Source organism: Siniperca chuatsi, linkage group LG11 (assembly GCF_020085105.1).
Source record: "Siniperca chuatsi isolate FFG_IHB_CAS linkage group LG11, ASM2008510v1, whole genome shotgun sequence".
Taxonomy (NCBI): Eukaryota; Metazoa; Chordata; class Actinopteri; order Centrarchiformes; family Sinipercidae; genus Siniperca; species Siniperca chuatsi.
This window is the reverse complement of record NC_058052.1, coordinates 19,289,009-19,316,158: the sequence shown is the minus strand read 5'-3', so window position 1 is coordinate 19,316,158 and position 27,150 is coordinate 19,289,009. Positions and strand designations below refer to the sequence as shown.

At 39.3% G+C, this 27,150-nt stretch overlaps 1 protein-coding gene across 1 annotated transcript in view; it reads left to right on the top strand.

Moving 5' to 3' along the window:
- Window positions 1-27,150, top strand: part of LOC122884245 (protein bicaudal C homolog 1-like) — a 58,721-nt gene that overhangs the window by 6,076 nt on the left and 25,495 nt on the right. The window contains exons 2-6 of the mRNA XM_044213899.1: window positions 11,611-11,657; window positions 18,750-18,819; window positions 23,598-23,677; window positions 24,789-24,947; window positions 26,430-26,483. Of these exons, the coding sequence (XP_044069834.1) occupies window positions 11,611-11,657; window positions 18,750-18,819; window positions 23,598-23,677; window positions 24,789-24,947; window positions 26,430-26,483 (410 nt within the window). The remainder of the gene's footprint in view (window positions 1-11,610; window positions 11,658-18,749; window positions 18,820-23,597; window positions 23,678-24,788; window positions 24,948-26,429; window positions 26,484-27,150) is intronic.

Genomic DNA, 27,150 nt, shown 5'->3' with positions numbered 1-27,150 from the left:
TGGAGAAGCTGGGAACTTGGAGAGAAACCTTACACAGACCACCCTTTGGAAAAAATGCAGTGAGGAGTGGAAAACAATAGATGGAGCCAGCACTAGAGAGGAAAATCCTTCTTGAAAATAGTTTATTCCCTAAGATGAGAGTATCATCTGTCATTTGGAGATATTGTGATGTTTAAACCAGATTCTGACTGAATTCTGTGTGAAATGTGTGTTATGGGTGTGAATGTGCCAAAGCAGCAATTGTTCTTATTTTGTAGTTGTGGACCACAATAAGAGTAGTTGCCAAAGTAGAGATACATTCATTCAGTTCAGTCTGATTGAACATTGACCTGTGAAACAGCGAGACTCTCCAGTTGTCAATTGTCAATTTGAGGGTAAGGGTAGGATTGACCTGTTGTTCAGGAAGTATTGATTATATATATTGTTTATCTACTGTCATGATGAATGAATACAGGCAGTAGAGTAGGACAGGTGCTGTATGGCTTACATTAAGTGCAAGGACAAGGATGTAGGGAAAATAAGTGTTTGATTAAAGAGGTAGAGTAGCATGCTAGCCATGCTAGCTCCAGCAGTTCATGCTTAATAACCCACGTCATATTATTTCCAATCCTCTTTGCTGTTGTTGAGTATAACACATTTAATATCTGAGTAGGACAAGACCGTAAAGAGTGAATATAATTTCTTCCTGCTTCACCTTTTGAGAAGCACTGCTATATTGCTGCTCGCTGTCCAGTGAAAACCTGGTATGAGCATTTAATCCCTCCTGTTATCTAAAAACTAAAAAGCACCAAATATGGAGATACGTAGCTTTCCCTGGACAGCAACATGTCATACTGCCTTTGAGAAAATAACACATAAAAAGCATACGTCTACGCCAGTAAATGCTATAGGAAATAAAATGATGACATGTTAAGCAGGATTATTTTTACCTGCACTGTGCAGACAAGACAAATCAAGGACACCTACAGTGATAAAATCTCTCTACCTGTGGCTGTGTATAGTACATTTTGCAACACTTTGATAATTAATCCAAGCTTTATGGAAAGCAAACACACATCAGAACATTCAGTTTGTAATTGAAATGGTTCAGTTGATTTAACTGTTGATTTTTGCTCTTCACTGGGCTTTGTACTCAGTTGCCTCTTACCACCTCTCCTCTCTCTCCCCTTTTTTCTCGTTCTTGCAGATTTTTACTGAAACATGCTGATACAATTAAACAATTCTATTCGACTTTGCTTACGCGTTGAATTCCTTCATCCTGGGCATGATGAAGCTTTCAGGAGCCGTAATATAATTGAGCTTCAGTCGATGGAAAAACCTGTAATTCATTACTCAAGAAAATAAAACCAGGAGTCCTATTTCAACAGTCCGAGTGGAGCTGGAGTGCTGTGACCCATTTCTATGCTCCTGGAACTGTAAATGGGCTGAAATGAATACCTGTTTTTCTACGTCCCTCAAAGCTCTTTTTCTTCAACCCTTTTCAAAGTGCAGATTTACATTCTGTCTGGTTTGCGGTTGCTATTTTAGAAATGTTTGGGGGGCGGGGGCACCCCTGACTTACCCCGCACGTGTGCACACTCGCCACACACACATAAGTGCCGAAGCACACACGCATGCACACCACCCAGCCCTTAACCACTCCCCCCAAGAGCTTTCAGTATTTATCTTTGGAGAACCTCGGGTTTTGGTTTGTTGTTCTCTCTCCTCATTCAACATCCAGTACAATCTGCCTTTTCTCCACTTGCCTTGATTGGAGAGAAAGCAAGAGTACCTATTTGATCCACTTCTGGCCGTTGCCAGAATATTCTCCACTTGAACCAAAGAGAGGGTGGAAAAAAGAACAGGAAAACGTTAGTCCAAGGGCCGGAATTTCATAAAAGCCTTAACTGGATTATGTTCATTTCCTTAGAGCTGTTCTGTTATGCATAAACTACTCTGATTGGACATATCAGTGGAGATAACTCAGAGGTCGTGTAAGCAAGTACAGTAATCGAGATTTTCCATCACTAAAATCCTGCACAGATTCCTCATGTCTTTTTTTTTTATAGGAGAGATGTATGGCCGTATGGTTGAAATGCTGATGAAAGTGAAATGTTAGTGATTTCCCAATAGTACAACGTAATGTTTACAGTGCAACTCTCGGCCTGTTTGGTGAGACTGACTCCCTATGCTCCGTGGGGGATCTAACACAGTAGATACCAGGCACCAGGAATGTACAGTGTTGTGTAATCACTTGGCAGCATTCACACAAGAGATGATAACCCAAACATGTAACCAACAACTAGATGTCTTATTTCCTGGACTGGATGGTCCTACTGTAAAGATGCATGTGTGTAAATAAAACAGTTTAGGCCATAAAGTGTTGCTACAACTTTTAAGTCTATTTCTAATTATTTCTGGAACTTGTCATCCATGTGACCTCAGGGTCAGTGAGTGTCGTTTCTCTGCCAGGCTCCAGAAAGCAACATGTCACTTGGTGCATTTATTTGATAGCACAGTTGCTTGGCAACCCCCGCAGGAGTTGAGAGGAGCCGTTTTTGAGTACAGAGGGCAACCTCTGCTCGACAGAAATATGGTGACAGGTGTTCAATTTTGTGGGTATTAACGTCATATACCAAAGCTAGAGAAGCGATAATGGTTTCAAAGTGAGTTATATTCCTTAAGATTTCAGTTATGGTTGATTTGGTGACCTATATGGCTACTGGTGGTAACAGCAAGTGTGGTTTAATACTACAGCAAACTGCTCATTGAGCAGCTTGTCAGAAATACAACACAAGAGCAACGGGTGTATCTGTTTTAGTGCAGCCAAACAAACTCACATTTTAATAAAGAAGTCAGTCAGTAATAAGTCCAATTGTGATCTGATGCACTTCAGATTCATGCACAGTAAAAGGTGTTAACAGTGAGACTGGTATCAATGAGATAAAATTAAAAACACTAACGCAGAATCACATGTTGCATTGTTTCCTGTGATTCCCTTGCACATAGGTAAGCAATTTGAATCCAGTGCGGGAAAGGCAGACTACGCCTTGAAGGTGATGAAATAATGCTGACAACAAATAGTATCAAAAATTGGGTCTGAATCAATGAAAATCTTTTTCTAACTTTAAAGGAATCCTCAGCCCCAAATCAGCATCTTACATTGCTGGTTATTTTTTGTGTAATCACAGAATATGTTTATTGTTTACAGTATATTGTAGTAAATGGGCAGTAAAACATAATTTGTAAGGAAACCAGCTACTGTATGGTGCCAGGATAAAAGATTTTGCACTTTCACTCAGACTTCAAAGCACCACATTTATTTTCACAGGCTACTTTCCAAATGACCATAGCTAGTGTAAAATGAATCTTGAGAAGCAACTGTTAGGTTAACACACGATGGATAAATGAATAAACAGTTCTATCCCAAAAGCAGGATTTTGTAGTAGGAGGTATATTTGTCTGTCACAAAATATTAATAACCTCCCAATTTTTTCTTTTAATGAAGATAAGGAAATCAGTGTTGAAAGCTCATGATGCTTCTCTGTCAGTGTTGAAAGATCACATAAAGCAGACAGCCGGTTCTGCTGTAATTGTATACTTCCCCAATCCTTACTTGGTGATTAGGTACCACTGTTGTCTTGGAGAAGCAGTTAAAGTGTTTCTGAGGCGCTGGAGTCTTTTGTTTGGATGCCGACTTGCATAAAGTATGCCAAAGCAGTTCACAGGGAAAGTAAAGTGTTGGCTTTTGTCTGTTTTCATTTATATGTCAGCCTTATTACTGCCAACTACTTGTCAGCTGCAAGGTGATACACTTGACTTGTAGAAACATCCTGTCTTTGAAGTGAGGCGTTTAGGCTTGACTGATGAGAACAGCCTCTGTCACTGAATACCAACCTGACTGAATGCTGTTGATTTTACTGAATGTTTCCTTTATAGTCTAAACTTGTTATTTACCTTTCAAACAGGCACTCTGTTTGTGTGTGAGAGAGAGAGTGGTGGGTGATATAAAGATGTATACTGTGAGACATTATACATATGTCAACTGTCAAGAGATTTTGCTGCACCATTTATACAGAGGTAGCTATTCCTTTTAATATCTGTGTTTGTATCAGGCCTTGTTGTGCAGTGTTGCGGACAAATCATTGAGCAGATCTGCTGGATTTACTGGATTTACATAATTGTTGGCATGTGATTAAGTACAGTGATTTGTCAGGTATTTACTCATGTGATTAGCCAAATACTCAAGTGACCTTCCGGGAAATATACTATATCATGTTATATGTCAATATCGCAATATAAAATTACATAAACTTAATAGAAGTTTTAACAATTTCGCTCACCCTGAATGAGGAATACAACTATGTATGGATACTGACTCAGCTGCTGATAAGTCAAATTGTCTTTCTCACTTTTCCATGAGACATTATTACTAGATGTTGGTGAAGGTGAACAAAATCAGATCCCAGATTAATTTAGTAAGCACAATTGTTTTCTCTAATGATCTGAATGTAGGTTAAAAAAAATTATCCTGTCTTAATCAGGCCTGAAGACATCCCATCTGTACAATACAGTAAAAATACATGTGTCTAAGTATATCTGTAATGTGCATGGGTGCTTACCCATTGAGTTTGTCGCATTGCGTGTGTATTCATGTTTTGCTACGGCTCCCTGAGGCCCTCTCTTTAGCTCCATGTTGAAGCAGCTGAGGGCTTCTGCACGCTCTGGAGGACACTGGAGAGCTGGTGTCAAAACATCATGCTCTCCCGCTCTTTTTCGTAAAATATGGGAAATGTAGTTCTTTCATACTAGCCGTTGTCCTCTCATCCAGGGGGGCTCGTAAGTCTGGCTTTAATATTAATCTCTCACTTTAGTAAAGGCATGTGAGCAGATGGTGGACTGAGATGTCAAATTTTTCCTAGATTAGAGTTGTCATTTGTTATGAAATCCTATCCAGGGGAAATAGAAATTGAATAACGTTTTTCATTTTAATGCTTGCGTAGACTTTTCTGACTGTCCCAAGTTTCACCTTAAGTCCTACTGTGATTATTGCCAGTGCAGAGGATTTTGTCTAAGCAGCTATGCAGTTTAGAGATTTAGCTGGTGCCTTTAGGGTCTCCTTTTGCTTTTTGTAATCTAAAAAGCTCCTGTCTTTATAGAAATCCTTTGACATGAAGGACTTTGCGTGATAATTCTGGCACAGCACAAATATTTGGGTAACCAGGACTATAAACTCCTCCTTTTATTATTTGGTGATTATTGAATAACTGATATAGGGTGTTCTAAATAAATGTCCATTGTTTGCTTGATTGTTGAGTGTGGATTGAAGCCATAACTGTAGAAATCAACGCTGTTTGCATTTCTTCATTGTCAAAACAGCGGAATCTCCCAGAAAGTGAGTCTCTCCACAAAATAATAGATACCAGACCCTGTTTCATCTGCCAACGTTAAGTCCTTTATGCCTTTAACTGCAACTTCTCTCAGTTCTTTACATGTAGTGACAGTAATTTGATACATTAAATAATAATTATATGGAGAGAATTAGAGGGTGTGGATCTGATTAACTGTAACCCTCATGTTTATATTTGTCAAATTAATAGACAGTGGAGATAACTGCTGTAAATTAGTGCCACATTATTTGCTCCATATTTTCAAAAAACACCAGAGGACAGAATTGATTGCAACATCTGATCTGTGCTCACGGTTCTTGTTTCGTTTTTCAGCTGTGATGCCTTTACAGTCTGCTGTGCTGGAAGGGAGGAGCACTGCATTGTCCTCGTATAACCTGGGCCGAACAAACACTATTAGACCATTCTAGCACTTGAGAAACAAATTAATAGTAATATCAAAGTATCTTTGATATAAATCAGAGCTGCTAAATGTAGGAAAATATACTTTAAACTAGGGATGTGCTCTTCAGTTGTCCAACCATTCAGTCGATTTGTCTTAAGAAAGGCCTATAATTTAAATTGGGTTTTTCAGTTGGCAGAGAAAATAATAGGTTTCTTGGTTATCTAAGTAATGAGGCATGAGCTATGCATTTTTGTGGTAAAATGCCTGTCAGTTCTTTGAGAAAAAGGGCAAAGTCTACTATAAAAGATCTTTGGTTCTTCTAATCTTATGTTGTTGGCAAATCAAATCTACAAGATAAACAAGCAAACAGGAATGTTGTGAAGAAGAGAGTATGAATTTGTGAACCACCATATTTGAATTTGGTGGTTTTCTGCTTGAAAATGTTGCCAGTCAGCAGCTGACTTTCAAGTCTCAGATGTTGGTGCGCCCTTGAATGCAACAGTAACTACCAAAATGGTCAGCAGTGATCAAAGAATATATGCAACTTGTAGTCAGTGGACTAAAACATGGAAAACCATCATGGCCCTTTTTTTAAATGTCACAAGGCAGTGCTGAGGTAGCGTTATAATCAGACTTAATTGCCATTTTGTTTTCACTGAATTATTCAGTCACATCTTGTTCATGTTAGCAGTTTTCCTTTTGTTTTTCATTTTCAAACTTGTAGTCTTCAGACCCAACTGATGCTGACTCAAGTGACATCAGTTGAGGCAATTTATCAGACTTCGTGCTGCTCCCCCTGGAGTCACAAAAGGCTTTATACAACTTTTTTCACAAATGCAAAACTACTCCCCAAGACCTGTAAACAGACTTTGATGTGTAAAATCGGTGAAGTTCCCCTTTTAATGTTTGTCATGTCAATCACAGAAATACACAGATTTTATGAGTTATTTCTGTAACTCATCTTAAAACAACCTGTGTAGCTGCGATGATCTCATTCATGCTTTCACCATTTTTGTCTGGCTCTGGATGATGATTCCATTTTTGTCATTCATGTAAGCAAAGCTGAACCAGTTTTTATTTTTTTTAACCTTAAGCACAGTGCACATTTAGAATAAGTGGTGCGTAGGATGAGACTATCGGCCTCCGTATTGTTATATGTCCCAGAGCTCATAGGGCGCCCTGCCGTACCCCTCCTGTCTCTGCTCTGGGTTCTCTGCTCACGGCCAGTTTACATGCCACACATGTGCCAACAGGATGTTTTGCTCTCAACACATGGCTCATGTTTTCATTCATGTTTCCATATCAGATTTCTTTCAGCTCTCTGTGCTCACTGCTAAAAATGCTGTTGTACTCTTAGTGTTAGTCTTTGGTTGTTGTATTTCTTGTGCGTTTCTTTTTTTATTTGTCTCTAAAATCACGTCATTAGGCCTCATTTGACCTTATTGTTTGACTCTAACATCAGCGTTTTGACTTAAAGGGACAGCTCACCTCACAATCAAAAATTCCTCTTACCTGTAGTGCTATTTATCCATCTTGATTTTTTTGGTGTGAGTTGCCAAGCTTTGGTGATATCAGCCGTAGAGATGTCAGCCTTTCTTGAATATAATGGGACTATATGGACAGCCATATCTCTTTCTAGAAATCATGACCCGGTTATTCAAGATAATCCACAGACCTCGTCGTGAGCAGGTTCATGTAGGAACTATCGGTAGAAAGAAAATAGTTCCTACATGAAGGGCACTACAGGTAAGAGGAAAAATATGTATTTTTGATTTTGCGGTGAACTGTTCCTTTTTAAATGTTAATATCTTAAAATCTAATATTGCTGACAGAGTACCACAGTAAACAAGGTTTTATGGTTTGTGTGTTGTTTTAATTCATCAGTTGGCTTCATAGGCTGTTGGAGTAAAATGGAAAAAGCTGCTATTTGATATGTGCATATGTGCATCTCCCACTAGAGGCTGATGTGAAATGAAATGCTCAAAGGAGATGTGCAAAAATCAGCATGCAATGCATCTTTGAATGTGCCTGTGTGTGTAGGAGAAGAGGAGATGGCATGTAATTCCTTGCAATTTAGTGTTTATATGGATTTAAGATATTTGTGAATAAATGCTGTCAAATTTTAAATTTCATATTAAATTGAGTTAGGCACTCTTTGGGTGCGGCTGAAATTGAATTTGAATGCTCTCCGACAGTCTTATTGAACTAGTATTAAAATGTAGTTATAATGCCAGTGCTACGTGCACTCAGTTGGTGGTGTTTGTTATGTAATTACTGGACCTAATTGTTGTTGTTTCTTGCTGAGCGTCACAGATGCAGTAGGTACACACAGTCACATCTGTCACTTTGCCTGACAGCATCCCCACGACTTAGGCAGACATACAGCAGGTTGTTTTTCTTTTTCCTTCTCAGTAAACGTTTTCACTGTGAATAATGAGGGACCTCTGTTACATATCCAGTGAGTTTACAAATCAATGACAGTTCAAGTGAAACGTATAATAAGATGTACTGTGTGGTCAAAAGAATCCAAAGTTCAGCGTCGCTACTGAGCTGAGTGTTATTGTCCTTGTAGAAATGACATGTTTGTAAGTGGCATTTTAATTGGCCTGTTTTATATCTCTCATTAATTTGCCACTGAGAGAGACTTTACCTTTGGGATTTACTTTTGTTTAGATGATAAAAGAATACTGAGACTACAGAGAAAAAGAGCGACCTGTTCTGCTAGAAAGATTTTCAGTGGACAAGTAGGAAAGACTGTCTGTTGGATGTTGCAGTTGCTCCTTTTGTTTGTCTTAGTTCTTACAGGAAACTCTTGCAGTAACAGGGTCTTTCATAATCTTGGATAAATCCAGGCCACCCAGAACTGAGCATTTCAGTCAGAGCTGTTCCCTGTCATTCTACCTCAAAGCTGGATGTTATCTAAACTAAATATTGGATGTAAACACTTCTAGCATCAAGGTGAACAAATATATTTTCTTTTGTGTGAATGCAGCATAGATAATTTTATCATCAGTTGAAGCCATTATTAGGGCTGCCACTAACACTCATTTTCAGTGTCAGTTAATCTACTGATAATTTTTTGATTAATTATTTATCCTATAAATGTCCTACAGTGGCAAGTGCCTGTCCACTTCCCAATTCCCAAAATGTTCTGAGAATCACAAATCCAAAGGTATTTAATTTACAATCATATGAGATAAAGAAAAGCAAACAAATGTTTGAGTTTGGGAAGCTGTGACCAACAAGTATTTAGTATTTTTACCTATTAAATTACTTATACAACCAATCAATTATCAAAATTTTAGATTATTTTTCTCTTGAATTACTAAACGAAGAATTGTTTCAGCTCTAGTCCTAACTCTAAAAATTAAAAATCGGAAATTGAGTGTCTTAAATTCAGTACACATCAGTGTTTATGGCTAGCTGCATGCCATTCCCATTATCTTCACTATTTATGTACAACATTTGGCTGTATGCTGAGTGCATCACTGTGAGCATCAGCCCCTTTGTAACTAGTTACTGTATATTTAAACAAAAATTGGAGGCTCTTGAAGCAGCTAAAGAGGCGTCCAACGTTGCTTTAGCTACTTTGTTATTTCCCCATCTGTGACTCTTTTCATCTGTTAATGTTGCTCTTCCATTGGAGTCACAACAGTTGGAATTTTCTTTGTTTTAATGTGATTTAAAACATTGACACAATTGGATGTGCCATACTGTAGCTCAATGGATTGGCAGTCTGTTTCTTTACTTTACTTTGTGGGTGAAGTTTTGAATTGGACATTGTCTTGTTCAAACTGAAGCTATGCTGTACGAGGATAAGAAAGACAGAAGAGTGATAGTTGGTGGTGGAAATATTTCTTTAATTTCTGTGACCGCTTTATGAAAACTGACTCTGAAATACTGTTAAACTATTGTGTTACAATATGTTGGCCATTCATTTCTAATCTACCTCCTTCTTAGATTTCCTGTTATTTTTCTTCTGTTTTGAATGATGAGCCAACGAGTAGCCAGAATTAATCTATTATTAATGTAATGGGGTGGTGAACATTTGATGTACACAAATTTCATCTGAAATTGACTTACCCATTGAGCCAAGGCAGCCCAGTCTCCATGTCTTTTACAAACTGTGGCCTGGACTTGTTTACTGGGAAACCTGCGTAAGTACAAACACTCGTTAAATGCTCATGATGTAGGCATTACTGCATCGCCAAAGGCCATAATGTCGGTTTTGGTTGAAAATGAAACTGTCTTCAGTGTGGGTTTTCATTTTCTGTGTTTGTGCTTTGAAATGTGGTGTTGATGGGGGAAGTCATAACAACACTTTTTACACCCAGGTTTCACATGATGATCATCATTTAGTGCTGTGTGCACTGCATGCATTATATACATTTCAAGGGGAACAGATTGTATATGTTTAAAGAAATGCTTTTAAAGAAGGTTTTCCCAGCTGATGAGGAGATTCCTGTCTCTCTGTTCCAAAACGTCCCTTTTCCCTAAACTTTTTTTTTGTTTTTTTGCAGTGTACTGTGTAGGGCTGCAACTAACAACTATTTTCATTATTGATCTGCCAATAAAATATCAGAAAGTAGGGACAAACGGCCATCACAATTTTGTAAATACCAAGGTGACGTCTTCAGTGTCTTGTTCTGCAGTTCAAAACGTAAAGATACTGAATTTACTATCACATCAAAGAAAATCAGCACATCATTACAATTGCGAAGCTGGAACCAGAGAAGTAGTTGCTGATTAATTTCCTGTCCTCCTCCTCCAGTCGATGACTGATGGATTAATCAGCTAATCGTTTCGGCATTAGCTGATGTTGTTCAGCCAATGCTAATGTGCTCCATCCAGAAATCCTTAATCACTTTAAAATTTGATATAGTTCAACCATTTATTCTGAAATAAAAGCGTTGTCTTCTGCAGATGAAACATAGCATGATTTTGGTTTTTCTTTTAATCATAACATACTTCTTGTCGATGCACCGAGGCCAGCATTTATGACTTTGTAACCCACATTGACTCTGGTGCTGCTCCTGACCTAGATTTGCATAGACAGCAACAGATCCATCTCAAGAACACTGGCTGAAGTGCATCATTAAACCTTCCCTGTACTCCCAAATGACAGGGGAACATGAGAATTCTCCTTGGACAGCAGATATGTATTTTGCATCAACAGAGCTGCCACGGTTTGAAGGACTTGCAGATGTGTTGGAGCGACTACAGGCCTGACTTTCTTTGGTGGTTGGCCCTCTGTTTCTATCCAGCTTACTGTATCAGCTGAGGGAGTTTTCTTGGCATTTTCACCTGCTTGGAAAATTACTTTAAAACACCAGGGCTTTCGTGAGTGCTTGTTTTGTTTACAGGTGATTTTGGGCAGTAAATTTTGCAGCTCTTAAGCTTTCATGTACTGTAGTCCCCAAGGCCGGAAGCGTACAGTATGCTGACGGGTGAATTTCAAAAGTGTGAAAGCCTTTTTATGAAGTGGGAAACTGGACACCAGTTGACCCAAGTGTGGTATGAAATACTCCATTAATGGCTACTGTAAAATGCCCAAATATTTTCACTATATCCATCAATTTGTTACACAGAAGCTGTATCCAATCTCTAGGATTATAGAAAATTACTTGGAACATTTTATTCCATTCCTGCAAATGAGCAGTATCAGTAGCCGTGCCAAACACAATATCCAAAGAAATGGAGATCAACCATAAACACTTTTCTGAGTGAAGATACCGTAACAATTTGAGGAGATGGATACCCTGCGTGTGTGTGTGATTTGGCTATGTTAAGGTACCATTGTGTATATAAAACAAAATTTCTCTTTCTGTCTCACTCTAGCTGCCTCTGAGGGGAGAGTCAACGGCGGGGAGGATTTCTTTCAGAAGGTGAGTGTGTAGTCTGCACTTGGATAGTGTTTGCTTTGTCTTTGGGTTGTGTTTGAGCGCACTGAGCAGTGCCTCTCTCTCGGTAAGGGAACAGGTGTCAGGTGTTCCTCCAGTCGCAATTACAAATCAAAACAAACAAACAATGGAACAACACTGACGTTAACTCACTCCAGGGCTCTGATCCTATAACACAGCTGGCAAAACACTGTGGGCCTTTCTCGCTTACGTAATATACCAGATCATCTCTCCAGTTTAAAATGAGAGAGAGGTTAAACACAGGCCTGCTCCGGGCCACCACTTCCTCATTGATTTTTCTTTGTCACTGATTTAATTAGTTAATGCTCTGAAGCTTCATTACATGCAATAAAACAAGGATTTGCCTCAGTGATCTTAAATAGTCTTGAATGAGTTTTTTTGTAATCACAACTTGCTCCCATTGTCTCACTGGTTCTCATTGATCAGTCAAGTGTGTGACCCTGTCTGGTATTAAAGAGCTACTGTTGAGGTAAAATAATTATTTTTATTAATTAATGGTTATTCATACAAGTTCCTAATACAAGGATTAGTTTAAAGCCTCCATGTCTCTAACAATGAAATCATTTCCGAACATTCATTAATGATGCTACAGTGACTTTCCTCAGGTTTTATTTCTAAAAACTAATCCTGACTACGGCTGAGCAATATAACAGATATAAAACACTGATCATGATAGAAATGTTTCCCAATAAGATCATTTTATAAACTTTGATATACTGCCGATAAGTCACATTGCTTGACAGTGTACTAACAACCAATCACATCACAGAAACAAAGCTATTTCTAAACACACCGCAAGGATTTATACACACAAGATTGAGAATTTATTGCATGTAAAATGTATCAATTTAAATAGATTCTGTTTCAGATCAAACAATTCTTTATTTTTCAGGTTCTGAATCTACGTACTACTGTAAGCTCAACAGAAATAGTGAAAAAAATTATGGTGATAAAAAGTTTTGCCATATTGCCCAACCCTAATCCTGACACAGTTCATTTCCATTTATGAAGCATCATTATGAGGGAAAGCAACTATTAACGTTAGTTGAGACAGTGAATGTGTTCATGAACTGGCAAACAGATTACCTTGAAGTGCTCCATTTGAACCCCCTAAGTTTTGAAGTGAAAGTGTGTGTGTGGTATGTGCAATCGAAATGATTGAAGACAAGACCAATCACATGGCACTGAAAATGAAAGCAATCGCATTTTCAGCAATCAAAGTTAACCGTTAACACTAATTGAATTTTGACAGCAGTTATTATGAAAGTACCTTGTTTATGTGGTTCTCTTTAACGTATTCAGGAAACTGGATTTTATACAAGAATGAATCCACTCGAGATACTTAAACTCCCTCTATAGTATGTTAATGGGCTGTAATGAAATAAATGATGGATAGCGGTTTGTTTTAGCATTCCTCTTTTGTCTATTTTCCATATTTGGTTTTGGAGGTTAGGAAGCTGAATTAAATGTCAAAGAAGGAGGCAATTTAACTGTCCCTGAAGCAGTTTTCAAAAATCAAGTAATGCAAACCAGGCGCCTTAAGATTCCCCTCCTTGGAATTTTAACAAGGACTCTAGATATACTGTCGTTCTGTCTCCACCTCTTTTGGTTTGGATATAACTGTAATGTTTAAGATATCCAGTGTAGGTGTCTACCTCACTCCACAGAGCTATTCTGACAAAGTACGGCTGTTGGTGTATTGACTTTGCCAGTCATGGTTTTTAAAGTCTCTGGCTTGAATATTGTCACAGCTCGTTCAAAGAAACGGTGGTTACTAGAGGTTGAATTGTCAATTAGAAATTAGTGTGCAGCTGTTTGGGTTGGCAGGCTGGCGAAGAGCAGTAAAGGAGGAGTGCTAAAGTCATGTTTTTATTGTAGAATTTCCATTTGGATAACTCTGTATAGTTTCCCTCTGATAGCATGATCACCATACATGCCCAATTAAAGTCAGGAAAATAAACACTGAGTGCGACTGTTGAACAGTATTGTTGAAAGCAAACGGATGAGGTGTGTTAAATACCTTGAAGTTGATGAAAATGGAAACTCTTAGTTGGACTGCATCCTGCCCATCCAACACACCCATCTACCACACACACTGAGTGAGACTAAAGTACATGCATAGCATCTCTCTCCCTCACGTAAGGAAGCATATGGTCACACACTTAGTTACTAGACTTTGGGAGACTTCGTAGTTGCCTCAGTAGTGAGATTCAGAGTGCAGTCTCTGAAGAGAGCAACATAAAATGGTCCACCCCCGCACTTTCTCCCCAGGCCCGGTTGCTGTGGTTGATCAAATCCTCTTACTCACTGTCTGGTGGACTTCCTTTGAGTCCAGAGCAACATTTTGTAAACGAGAGCAAACACTCCACCCTCTTCATGTAGTCAATGAAAAAGTAAAGAAGATGGCAGACAAAGTGGGGCCACAGGAGGGTGCCACAGCTGGGAAATTAGCCATATGCAAGTCCCTGCTGCTCACATGGGGGAATCTCACCAGCTACATGTCCCTCTTTCTTTTTCAGTCTTTGTTATGGTCTCTTTTCTCTGCCTTGTTTTTTCCCTCCTGCTCTTCCCTCGTTCCTCCTCTTCCCTTCTGCTGTTTTAAAGTTGTTTCATCATTGCACTATTAAACCACTGGTGTGTCATTGTTATCAGTCTAGTATAACAAGGGGGATTTTTCTGCAAATGAAGTGCTTGATTCGAAGTGCGAACAGAAAATGTGCGTCAGTGAACAGTTCAACACACAGTTGTGCAGTGATAGTTTTGGACTGTGAACTGTTGGGAGTGTCAAATCATGGCACAGACCACAAAGCTGTTTGGAAAGCTGTGCAGAAGTCGAGCCGAGAAGCTGGGCTGGTTGAGCCGATAACTGTGCACCACAGAAGAGCTTGGAGTGGATTTGAGATGAGAAGATGCCTTTGAACCCCTAGCAAGTTCTTCTCTGATCCCCCTTCCATCTTTCCTTCCCAGGAGTTGTGGCTCTGTAAATAATGCCAGGCATGATATATAAGTGCCAGTGCACTCAGATCTCAGGCCAGGCGTAATTAATTTCTTTTGGTTCATAGCACTGAAGCATCTTGTATTTCGCTGTGCTGAAACAGGGCAAATAGGAAAACTTAACTGTCAAGATAAAATATTTGGTTGGCATAAAATTGTCAGATGTTGAAATAACTAGGCCCGTACGAGTGCCATCAAAACAAAACATATATAATCATAATAATCATCAAGCAGCTTAAATTAGTTTATAATGACATGTAATATTGATGCCCTCCTTATAATGTGTGTTGCTCTTTCATAACCATGCATATGTTAGAATTAGCCCCAAGGTGTAATGGGGCTTTAGCTGCGAGTTAGCACTCGGATTGTTTACATGAACTCAGTTATGGCTGTCGAGTCTCGTGGGGATGGTTCAGTCCATGCTGTCAGCTTCGAGCTCTGCTGTTCCCTCAGTCTCTTAACTCTGCTCACAACCTCTTTACACCCCCCAACTGCCCTCTTGTCCCCATCCCAAACACACACACACACACACACACACACACACACACATTCCAGCTGAAACAACAGCTGCACCATTGCAGTGCAGGCCAGGAAACATGCCTCTGCCATTTTGATTGCTGCTGTGCTGTACGTACCCACATACATACGTACACACACAGTCACGTGTGTTGAACACATGTGCTCTCTCTCTCAGGACATTTCCCTAATGATATCCTGTTTGATTTCACGTACAGCTCTGTACACGTCTGCATACACCAGCTGCAAACCTCTAGGAACCAATCATCATGTCAAGGTCGTGCCATGAAACTGATCAGAACCATAGTCATTTATGTATTTATTCATTTCAGACAGGGTGGGGTGGCACAGAAGAAAGGGTGGAAATGTATAGGTAACTTAATTTGTGCAAATATCTTGACCCATTTGAGAGGTATTTGCTAGCCCCTTCATAAAAATAAACTCCATCCACCCTTTAAAATGGTGTGTGGTCTGTCAGAAATCAGTCCCATCTGCAGGACGCTGCCAAGAACAGCAATGCTGGACAGGAAACCGGTCTCTCTGAACAAGGCCCTTTTTTAGAGAAAAAGTTGATGAGGCATAGGCCATGAAGTTTGATCATTTTAGGAAAGTATAATTGCAGTTACTTCTGATGTTACTTTTGTCATTTTTATCATAAGCTTTTACTGCATTGTATTAAACATGTTTCTACATAGTTGCTAAAAATCAGTGAAAAGGACATTTCGGCAGTGTTATATTTCTTTAGTTTGTGGTTTTAAATTGAACGCCTCCATGACAAAATCTAGACACATCTGTCATTGTTGCAGGAGACTGATTTTAAGAACAAAAGCCAAAAAAAATGGGGAAACAATGGGAGGCAAAAGTAAAGGAATTTCTCCTTATCACTGGGAACAGAATGTTCTTTAATGTTGTTGTGATACATCCAGCTGTTGGTGTGAGCACGTGACTTCAGTTGATGGAGAAAAAGTTTACATTTAGCTACCAGGTATTTGTGATTTATTGTCCCTTCTCACATATAACAGTTGACAGCGGGAGAGTTTCATGTTATAGATTATAGTTGTTTGTGCCTCAGGCCAGTATGAAACCCAGTAACACAGAACTCATCAGATTATGTGTTCAGGCCTATATTTTATTGCCTGTAAAACCATTCTGAGTGAATAGACTGATAATGTTATTGCAACACTTGTAATAATATTGCAGAGAGGAGGGATGGGAAGGTTTCCAGCAGGACATTAGTGGGGGATCATTAGCATGCTGGATGCTGAAGCTGGAACTGTGTCAGCTTAGTCACTTATTTTGATGATACCATGTAAGAATTCCTTACAAAAATAGTAGAGCAAGATCATCTGAAAGGAATTCCCCTTAATTTGCATGGCACAAAATGGTACTAAAATTAATTTTGGTTCCTTGATTTATTCAATAGAAACTTGACGTTAACACAGAGCCACAAGCAGGAGAAATCATGAGAATGACTGAAGGAGTGTTTCTCTGCCATTAGATGATAATGCCCAAAGATATGTAGCTTGGGCCAAGAGCTTAAGAGAGAGACGGAAGAATGTAACAAAACATCAATAAAGACACTTTTGTTGTGCAATGATACTCTTGGCTAACAACAATCTGTTTTATGAGTTTTTTCTGAGAAATGCAGAATCCTGTTTTGCTAGAGAACAGGCAAACTCGCCTTTCAAGGAAGAGTTCTTAATTTTCTGCTGTGAATTTACATAGAGAGCCTAAAAAATAACACAGCTTACTTTGATAAATTGAGTGCTGCTTAATAAGTTACATTTCTGACTTGTTGTAGAACATCAGTGATACTTGAAAGGGCGTCCAGTCAACCATTATGGACTCTTGAGTGTATATAGCTTCAGAGTGAAGAAAGGCACACATCAGGCCTTTCAAAGTTGTTTCTCTGTTTTACAGGTATGTGAGAGTGGCAGTGGATAAGCTGTCAGAATTTGTTGTAAAGGATGCCAAACAGACCATACTACTTCCAGAAGAGCATATGGAGGAATTCAAGGACTTCCCTTTTCAATTTGTACACCAGGTCCCCTAGGAATACAGGCTGTAGTTCTTATTATTTGGCAACGAAAAATAGCAGATATAATTTGAAAATGTTTGTAAAATAATGAAGGCTGTGAATTGCTGTAGCAGAGCTAATAAGCCTAATATCTAATCTTCACTGATGGCTCTTAATGCACCCTCTCTCCCTTTTGAGTTACAATACGTGGCTCATTGCGTAATGCACTGGACCACCAAGGGACATTAAGTGGTTGCTGCTGCTCAAGTAATGGCTTGAAGCATTCCTCGGGTGCTTGATCACGTGGCTGAAACTTTGAAAAATTCATATCTTCTCTGCCCCAAAATCACAAACCCCTGGAAAGTATTAAAACAAACAAAAGACCACAGGACCTTTTGTGAAAACAAGGATAGTGCACATCGAGGACAGAGCTATTAGGAGAGAGCATGTCAGCTTCTCATTTTTTGGAAGGTTTGACAGTTTTTCCTCTTGGTTTTTTTCCCCACTAACATCAACCACTCGTTATGGCAGGCAGTCCTCAAGGGGTTTGTTTGTGGATTTCTCACCAGAAAGTCAAGCAAGGTGAGCTTCCTCATGGTTGAAAAGAGGAGCAGGAGGTTGGGTAACAGATTTCCCATGATTGGAACGCTGACAGCATCTTGACCAGCTCCTTACTTTTTTTTTTTTTTTTTGTGCTGCCAGCAGTTTGCTTTTTTCACATCGATACACATGCTCCTGGTTTCAATGACTAGACTTGTCAAAGGGCTCTCACATAGATTATTGTTGGCATTTGTCATGTGTTCCAAAGCCAAGTGTACTCAATGTTTTTCATTTTTTGTTTTATTTATATGTTTGTTTTGTTTTTTTTGTTTTTTGTTTTTTTGGTGGTGTTAGGGTAGGAGGATTTGGGTGTTGAGCAGAAACAAAGCAATGTCTGGAAACATCATATAAGCTTATATCACCAGACAAGTTTAAACTGGACTCGCAGCACCTTTGACTTCTCTGGCTTCCATAACCTATAAAGAAGATTTGTTTGCCATTTTAACGTTCTGCCTCACTTTTTCTTGTGTAAGGCTTCTTTTTGTAACTGTTGGCTGCTAATACATTGTTTCATATGTTCTCTAGTCTAAAGTCAACCAAATGCATGTTTGCCAGTACAGGAGAAGCAGTGCTTCAAGCTAAGCCAAAGCAACAAAATTCTACAAAGGTCCTACCTGTATTATAGTGTATTGTATTATATTTTTTGCTAGTACTTTTTCCTGTGTGCACTGACGTAAAGGCGAGCTGCTGTAAAAAAGAGTTTCCCTTCGGGGATCAATAAAGTATTTCTGATTCTGATATAATACTTACTAGAGCCCAGTGGATACTAGGTTTTTGTGACCAATACTGGTATTAAAGTATGAAATTATCCATCCATCCATCCATCCATCCACTGCATGCATGTATTTTGTTTTTACCTGCTAACACAGTGTCTGCCACTACTGATATCTGTGATTAGCTAATGTCAGCCCTCCAACACTCTGTTCCAGATCATGGATGAGACCCAAACGCAGATCGCCTGGCCGTCCAAACTGAAAATCGGAGCCAAGTCCAAAAAAGGTGACTATTTTATTTTGTTTTTTCTTTTATTTTTAATCCCATATTCAGATTATTCTTATATCGGATCAATGTACTTCTTCCATTGCTTTTCCCTTGTGTGACTTGAGTGTTTGGTGAATGATAGGCCTACAGAATGTATTAATCTGAAGTCAAATAAACATTTTACTTGCCATTCATCCTTATGCCAGTCCATAAGCTCAGGCATAAGTTTTCATGACTATCCTTAAACATATAACCTCAATGCCTTTTCACTACACCAACAGAAATGCAATACTTGCAAGTCATTTCTAAGATGTGTAGCAACAAAACTAACAGCTAAACTAAGCTTAATGTGTGAATATTAAGTAACAACATTGTTGTGTTCAGTGGTGGAAAGTAACTAAGTACATTTATTCACCTACTGTACTCAAGTACAATTTTTAGGTACTTGTATTTGAATATTTCCTTTTTCTGCTACTTTATATTTCTATTTGCAAATATTGTACTTTTTATTCCACTACATTTATTTGACAACTTTAGTTATTTTACAGATTCTGCTTATTAATACAAAATATTATCAACAAATTAATGATGATGTTTGATTATTAGGTTAAGATAATACTTAATTGATCACTGGGTGGAAATTCACAAGCTACCCAGCAGTATACAAAGTTTTATTAAAATTAAAATAATCTCCACCTTTACCAGCTGCAACATTAAAGTGATGGACACATGAATGCATCAATATTAATAATCCAGTAATACAATATACATTATTCTGTAATGTGCCATTATGCCACATGTATGTTTTACATTATTGTGGTACTTTAAGTATATTTTGATGCTAATACTTTTGTACTTTTACTCAAGTAAAATTTTTAATGCATGACTTTTACTTGTAACAGAGTATTTCTACACTGATGTATTGCTACTTTTACTTAAGTAAAAGGTTTGTGTACTTCTTCCACCACTGGTTGTGTTAGCTTGCCACCTACAACAGGTTAATGATTATGAGTCAATGTTGTTTTAACCAGAAATATGTTCTCAGGAAAGTCATTGGACTCAGACGGACAAGAGGGAAGTATTTCAAGGTTGCACTAACATTCAATTAAAAAGTTAATTGAGAAGTTTGAAAAGATGAAAGCTTGCATGTTGTTCGTTCCTCACAAGCCAGTAACTTCATCTGCACTGAGGAATTTGTGATTTTGCTGTGGAGGCGGAGTGGGAATTGCTTGTATTGAAGCCCACGCATTTATTGGCCAAGTTGTTCCAGCACTCTGTTACCAATAAAACATTATCACGGTTATTTAAAGCTCTTCCGGGAGGGGGTGAGTCGGGGTTTGAGGGCAGGGGGTTCAGGAATAGTGGTAGCTGTGCCCTTGTGTGTCTTAATGCCAGATGTGGAATCCAATGACTTTATGTAACTTCCTCACTCACTCTGTACAGAAAATAGTTGACAGGTTCACATCAGAATCTTTAACATTTTCCCCTCTGCATACCTAATCAACTAAGTCCTGGCAATCCATTCACACACAACCATCCACTCATCCCAAGTATTAGTTCATTCACAAAACCTGCCTCCAACACCACCTGGGAATGATGTTCTGTGTACGAAGTGAGAATATTTAAAATTCTGACCCATGATTTGTATCCTGTCAGATTTTTCCACTGTGTTGCGTAAACCGAGAGGAGCAGAGGGGAAGAATGTTGGATGATCGCTTACAGTTATCCTATGAGCAAATGCATTTGTGGGAGAAGAGACATGTGGAACTGACGTGCGTTTCAACAACCTGAGCTCATGGAAGGGGGGAGGGCAAGATGGCTAAATAGAGAATATTCTACTTCTTACAGAGTCAAGAGGCTTGCATTCTACTATGGATGACTGGAGATGCAACACCTGGTGGTTAAAACCTCACAGAAGCCATCAGGAAAATTACTCGAGACAATGATCCGCATACCTTTCGTCCCATATCACTCTTTTGGATGACCAACACAAAACTCACTTGCTCTGCCCTTAAAATAGCTGATGATGTAGTTGTTTTGTTGGTGCAGGGTAACAGATTATTTTGAGTTATCCTAATCTAAAATTACTCTCTCTCTCTTAAAATACTAGGGTGTTAGGTTTCCTTGTTTTCCTGGAATTTTTGCATTAGTGTTGTCTTTCATGTGCAGTCTGGAATCAGTTACACTCGGCAGGATAGCGGCAGATGTGATGGGAATTTGTATGTTTGTAACCTCTCCCCATACAGGGCCACACTCCATCAAAATGCCAGCTCCTCTATTTCATTTATCACCTGCAGCTAGCTATCCCTGCCACCTGCATAAGTGTGATAAGGCTAGTTGTTAGCCTCTGGGACAAGCCATCATCAGCACACTGTTGATGATGATTTAACACAGTGAGGAGCCATATCACTCACACACCAGACAGGTCTGCGTTGCAACTTCAGAACTGTGCGACAGAATGATCCATACTGTGAGATGGTGTTTATGTTTTAAACTGATTTTGCTTTGTTTTTATGTGATAAATATCTTAATACTACTCCTACTTGCCAATTGTCTTTCAACATTTCCGCAGATGTTTTGAATGAGAAACGCAGAGCCAAAAGGACTTAATTCCCTTCATTTGTGTGGTATTTTCAAATGTAGTTCTCAGCTGGAAAAATGCTTTAGCTTTGCCAGTACAGAGCTCTGGGTCAAAAGGTTTATTCTCTGTCAAGTGGAACTGTGTAAAATCTGTGTGACTGATAACACTCAATTTTTGCAGCTGCAAGTCTACTCTTGTTTTTGTTTGCTTTTATAGGTGTTGTGTGTGCCAAATTAAGACTTAAGGTATATTTTATTCCACAATATATCATCAGAAAAAGAGCATACAGCACACTCAATTTCAGAAATGCGGGGGTGTTCTACATCACGACTGCAACACTCGTTTAGGCTGGATAATGTTTGCCAGATGTGCTGTGTAGGTTAGACACTGGAAGAGCCATACTCCCTCTAATGGTCACAGTGGGTGCCACAGGAGGAAGTGGAGGGATTTCTGTTGTTCACAACTACAGCTGTATGATGGGAACATTTCTTGGAACCTGTGCTGAGACTGTGATAGGTCTTTGACCGCTTATTCTGCTATTTTTCCTTAGTTTTCCTTTGTTTCGTTTTCCTGTCTCAGACTGCAGCTTGGTTTTTGTTTAGTACCTACCCCTCAAGCCTTCTAACAGCTGTTGATACTCTCCCGTATAATCTAGCATCTCTTGTAGTGTGTTTCGAGGTTGCCTGACCCCCATGACACTCTTAACAAGGGCAGTGCTTGTTTGCTGGCACTCTATGATCCCCCATAGTTCCCAGTGCCCATTAAACATAAAGCTGAACCTCCTTCAGATACCTTCAAAAAACATAATTCCAACTCATGTTCTGCTGTTCTCTAAGACTAAGATCATGTGCTCTCCTTGTAGCTCCATGGAGAGCATGTTGGTTTGGCTTTTGTGAGGGGATGTTCATAGTTATTGTCAAAAACATTCTGTAAATTGGGAACTTCTCTTGTCATCACAAAATTTTTTTCGAGGTGTTGTCATTTCTCATTTTCACTCCCAAACACCTTGAAAGTCTAAACATGCATCAGTGAGGTTCTCCGAGGTCCCAACGACTTCATAACAGTAAATCTGATTCAGTGAGTCCTGTCTGAAGGCTATACTGTACATCTGAGATGCTGTAAGCGCGCGCGCGCGTGTGTGTGTGTGTGTGTGTGTGTGTGTGTGTGTGTGTGTGTGTATGTATATGGGGAGGGGTGTTTCTGGAAGGGCTCTTAGTCGACTTCCTGCTGCTTAGTACAGTTAACACAGGGGCGATGGACCATGGGTGTGTAGCACATGTATATGCTTGTTGAATTTGTGTGTGTGTGTGTGTGTGTGTGTGTTCATGTGTTTTCACATTTGCGTTCTCCAGGGGTCCGGCATGCGGCAGAGCCAGATGTAGGCTTACCCAACACTACACAGACACAAGCATTAGCTTTGAATAGTTTAGGTATGCAGTGTTTGGTTATTTTAACTGAGGTATTCAGAGGCTGAGGAGCTCTCTGGAAGCGCAGTTAACTCAAGCTATTAGGACCTTTACTTGCACAATCTTCTGTGTGCCCACTGAGCGCATTTACACAAATATTTTAGGATGACACAGGTTCTGTTGCAGGGTGGTATAGTCATTTCTTGAGGAGACAGCTTTGGTTCTGTGTGTGACACCTGATAAAGAGCATACATAGACACACTAAATCACGTGCAACCACATCTTTGAGAAAGACGCTGAAAAATCTTTTATTTATATGTATTTGTATTATTATATTTTTGCGGTGACTGACAGAATAAGATTCAGGAAAATGACATAAGCGTCACATGAGTGTCTGTCTTCTATTGAGGCTAAATTGCAGCAGAGCAACTCTCTTCAGCCTATAGTGTTTCTGTACGCTTTACTGACTGATGGATTGACTGAATGCAATTCCACAGAACTGCAACCCCCCACATCCCCCACCCCACCCCACCCCTGCGCACGGTGTGGCTGCTTGCCAACTTAAATGAGACTCGGCAGATATCAAAGCAGCAATTACTGTTGCAGAGCTTTTCTCCGAAGCGCTGTAATTTGTTGACAAATGCACACTGCTGTGTCATGTTTGATTAGATGGGTTTAACTTGTGTCCCACTCTCACATTCTATCTCTGCCCTTTATCAGCACTGACTCACTCACACATACACAGACATTAAACACATGCTCTTTCTCTCCCACTTTTAATGTTTCCCTTTCTCTTTCCTTCCCTGTAGATCCACACATCAAGGTCTGCGGGAAGAGGGAGAATGTGAGGGAAGCCAAAGACAGAATTATGTCTGTCCTTGACACAAAGGTACAGTAAACTTCTTCATCACAGTGAAGATAGACTTCATGTGTATGTATGTAATTGCCTCCCTGTCTCCTCTTTCTTGCTCTTTCTCACCCTTCCCTGGTGTTCAGCTAGACTGAATGTATTTCAACTCAGCTCTCTGGATGTCCAAGTGACAGATTGCACACAGCAGTATGGTACAATTTGGCACTAATTTCGCCAGATACTCAGCTTTGGCGTGGATTTCAGTGTGTACATGCAGGCTTCATTGCCATGGCAACACAAGAATCAGTACCTGGGCGACCGCAATGTAGCACCCCCTGGGGGCAGGCAGTCATCCATGCACTTTGAACAGCCACACACAAAAGAGCAACACATTATTGGCTTAGTTTATAGCATTTCATATGGTTTAGTCATGAAAAGGCCACGTTTAGTCTGGCAGCAGTTATTTGATAATTTGATTCATTTTTTTTTATGTACTGCATATTTTGTTGCTCATTTGCCTGCAGCATGTGAAAATGTTTAAAATGGGGGGAAATTGTGAGTTTTGGGTCTTGTAACGATTTAGATGGAGTTAGGGGGACAGATGCTGCACGGGCCTTTCAGTGAAGCAACATTAATAATCAGAGGAGCAGGGTGGGAACCAGAGAGTGCAATTTGTCTTGGTCCTCCTCCTTGGTGTTTTTTTATATATATATATATATATATATATAATGTGTATATGTGTGTATGTATAAATGTCACATAGCCATAGAAACAGATGAATTTGATTTGATCACTGATGATGGTTATATAGTGAGTGATAGTGGAGGCACTATCGACTGCTTTGTATATACTAGATGGCATTACCCACGAGTCACTTGAGGAAAACTGTTACAGCTACAGCAATATTTTTGACTTGCAACTTGTAATGAATGCAGTGGATGATATTTACTTTATTTACTTTAAAGTTTAATATTTGGTCATTCTGTGATTTTTTTTTTTTTGTTTGTTTTTCTGTCTTTGTTATGTAGTTCGTTCAAATACACGTGTAAAAACATGCACCTTTTTTCTTAGTACCATGCATCACTCACTGAGATATTGCAAGTGTTGTCGATCATCATTTCACCCCAGCACTCTCTTTTCTGCTCATTAGAGTAACAGGGTAACTCTGAAGATGGACGTTTCCCACACAGAGCACTCCCACGTTATTGGCAAAGGTGGCAACAACATCAAGAGGGTGATGGAGGAGACGGGGTGCCACATCCATTTCCCAGACTCTAACAGAAACAACCAGGCAGAGAAAAGCAACCAGGTTTGTGGGGCTACAACATAGATTTACACTGTGCAGTCTCACTGAGGCAGGAGAGATAGATGGGTGGAGCGAGCTGTTTACTGCTGCCTGATCAAGGAGTTTGCCTCATGAGATATTTTGCTTTAATCTCTTGAACAACATTGCACCGTGATTATGTTTTGAATGTAAGTGTATTTCATTCTGCTAACCTTGAGTGTTTACTATTGTTATCCCTCCACTATTTATTTTCTTCAGTAGTAGCTTAGGTTGTTAGGTTTAAGGTTCTAAACAGGTTGCAGTGAGTTGGTCCAGTTGGCTGTTTTTATTGGCCAACCCAGAGGAAGCTGGTGTGTTTTGGCTGCACTCACTAGAAGTAGTATCATGCTGTAATTACCGTTAAAATGCAGTATGAGGAGTTCAGGAAAGCGCACTGCCCAGCACGATATTAGATATTTATCTTTACCAGGTGCTCTACAGTGCACCTGTGTATGAAAGTACTGACAAGTTCAATTATTTTTAAAAGTCTACTTTCACTGATTTAAACCTTAACTCTGTGGATTTAGCATAGTACGGTATACCTACAGTATGTAGACCATTAAATTTGCCAGTACTCTGTATCTCATAGACTGTTCAACCCCCTCGAGTCCCTGATGATGCAAGTATAGGCTCATAAGTAGCAAGAGACTCCTGTTTAGGCCCAAGACCCCATAAGCAATCACTTTTTTCTGGCTTCTAAGGCATGCTGAAGGCAGCAGAGATGCAAAGCATTTTGACAAGGATTGAGGATATTGTTCAAGTACACTTCAGTAGGGCAGATGTTTGCTAACATAAGACTTAACAATGGTTTTCATTTTGAAATTAATTGCTGCACAGCACCACCCTGCTGTGTGTGTGTGTGTGTGTGTGTGTGTGTGTGTGTGTGTGTGTGTGTGTGTGCATAAGTATAGTACATGTGTTTTTTTGTTCAATTGGAGGTAATGGGGTCCTGCTTTGTTAGCTTAATCATTTCTTTTTTAATAATAGCTCCCCAAAACAGGGTTTTATTTGTTCTGGAGCAGTAATACTGCGGATCAGTTCTTGTTGAGCAGTTTCCTATGAAAGGGGAAAAAGAATAAGAGGAAAAATCTAATGAGACTATTTATCACCTTTTTCATTTCAATGGAAATTAACTTAATCTGGGCTCTCATGTTGGTAGTTGTGTTAAAAGGTCAATTACTTTAATTGTGGAGGCCATGTTTCTAATCATAATGTTAAATTCATGGTAACTGTAATGATGTAGTTCAAGAATATAAAATATTAACTGGAAATATGTCACAAAAAGGGATTAGGTTTCAGTTTAGATCAGGCCTTTAAACTTTTGCTGTTTTTGTTATGTTTGTTCTAGATTTTGCTTCCAACATTGAAATTAAGTGCAACTGTATGCGATGATCTGAGCTATTCTTTGTCTTGGATAAGGTTAGAACTGGCTATCTGATTTTACATTTTACTTTTTATTGTGAACAGGTGTCAATTGCAGGACAGCCAGGAGGTGTGGAGGCAGCTCGAGTAAAAATAAGGGTAAGTTGGAACTCAGCCACATTTATCTTAAAGGGATACTCCACCCAAACACTCACTCCCTGCAGGCTTGTCAGTTTGTAGTTTTGACCTTTATAGAGCCAGCGACTGTGGTCAGCTTGAATTTCTGATAGTTGCAGTTGATTTCAGTACTGACCAATTTTTAGAGTGGAAAAAAGTATCAAAGCTTCATCACATCATATCTTTGCCAAATATATGGCTGCCACTGCCTCTGTTTGCACGCATAACCCTGTTGACCCTGTTGAGCTCATGAGCAGGCATGTGGATTTGTTTTTTACGTATTATGGTGCAGACATTGATTTCTATGTGGAACAGGGCGAGACATATTTGCTTCTGGTCGCAAATTGACCCGCCTCTTTTGCTTTGCGCAGAGTTCAATCAGATTGAACTTTGACACATGAAATCGCGAGGCTCTTCAGTGGTCTGCCACTTTGAGAGAGGAGGTAGGATTGACCCCTCATTCAGGAAATATTGATTGTTTATACTTTTGTTTTATAACTGCCCGGCAAAATAATACAAGCAGCAGGGACGGAGGGATAATGCTTGGTTGTAGTGAGTGCAGAGCACAGTGAGAAATTAATTACAGGAAAGCATTTGATAAAACCATGTATAATTAACAAATTTGTGGACTGCTTGTGGATTGTTAGCC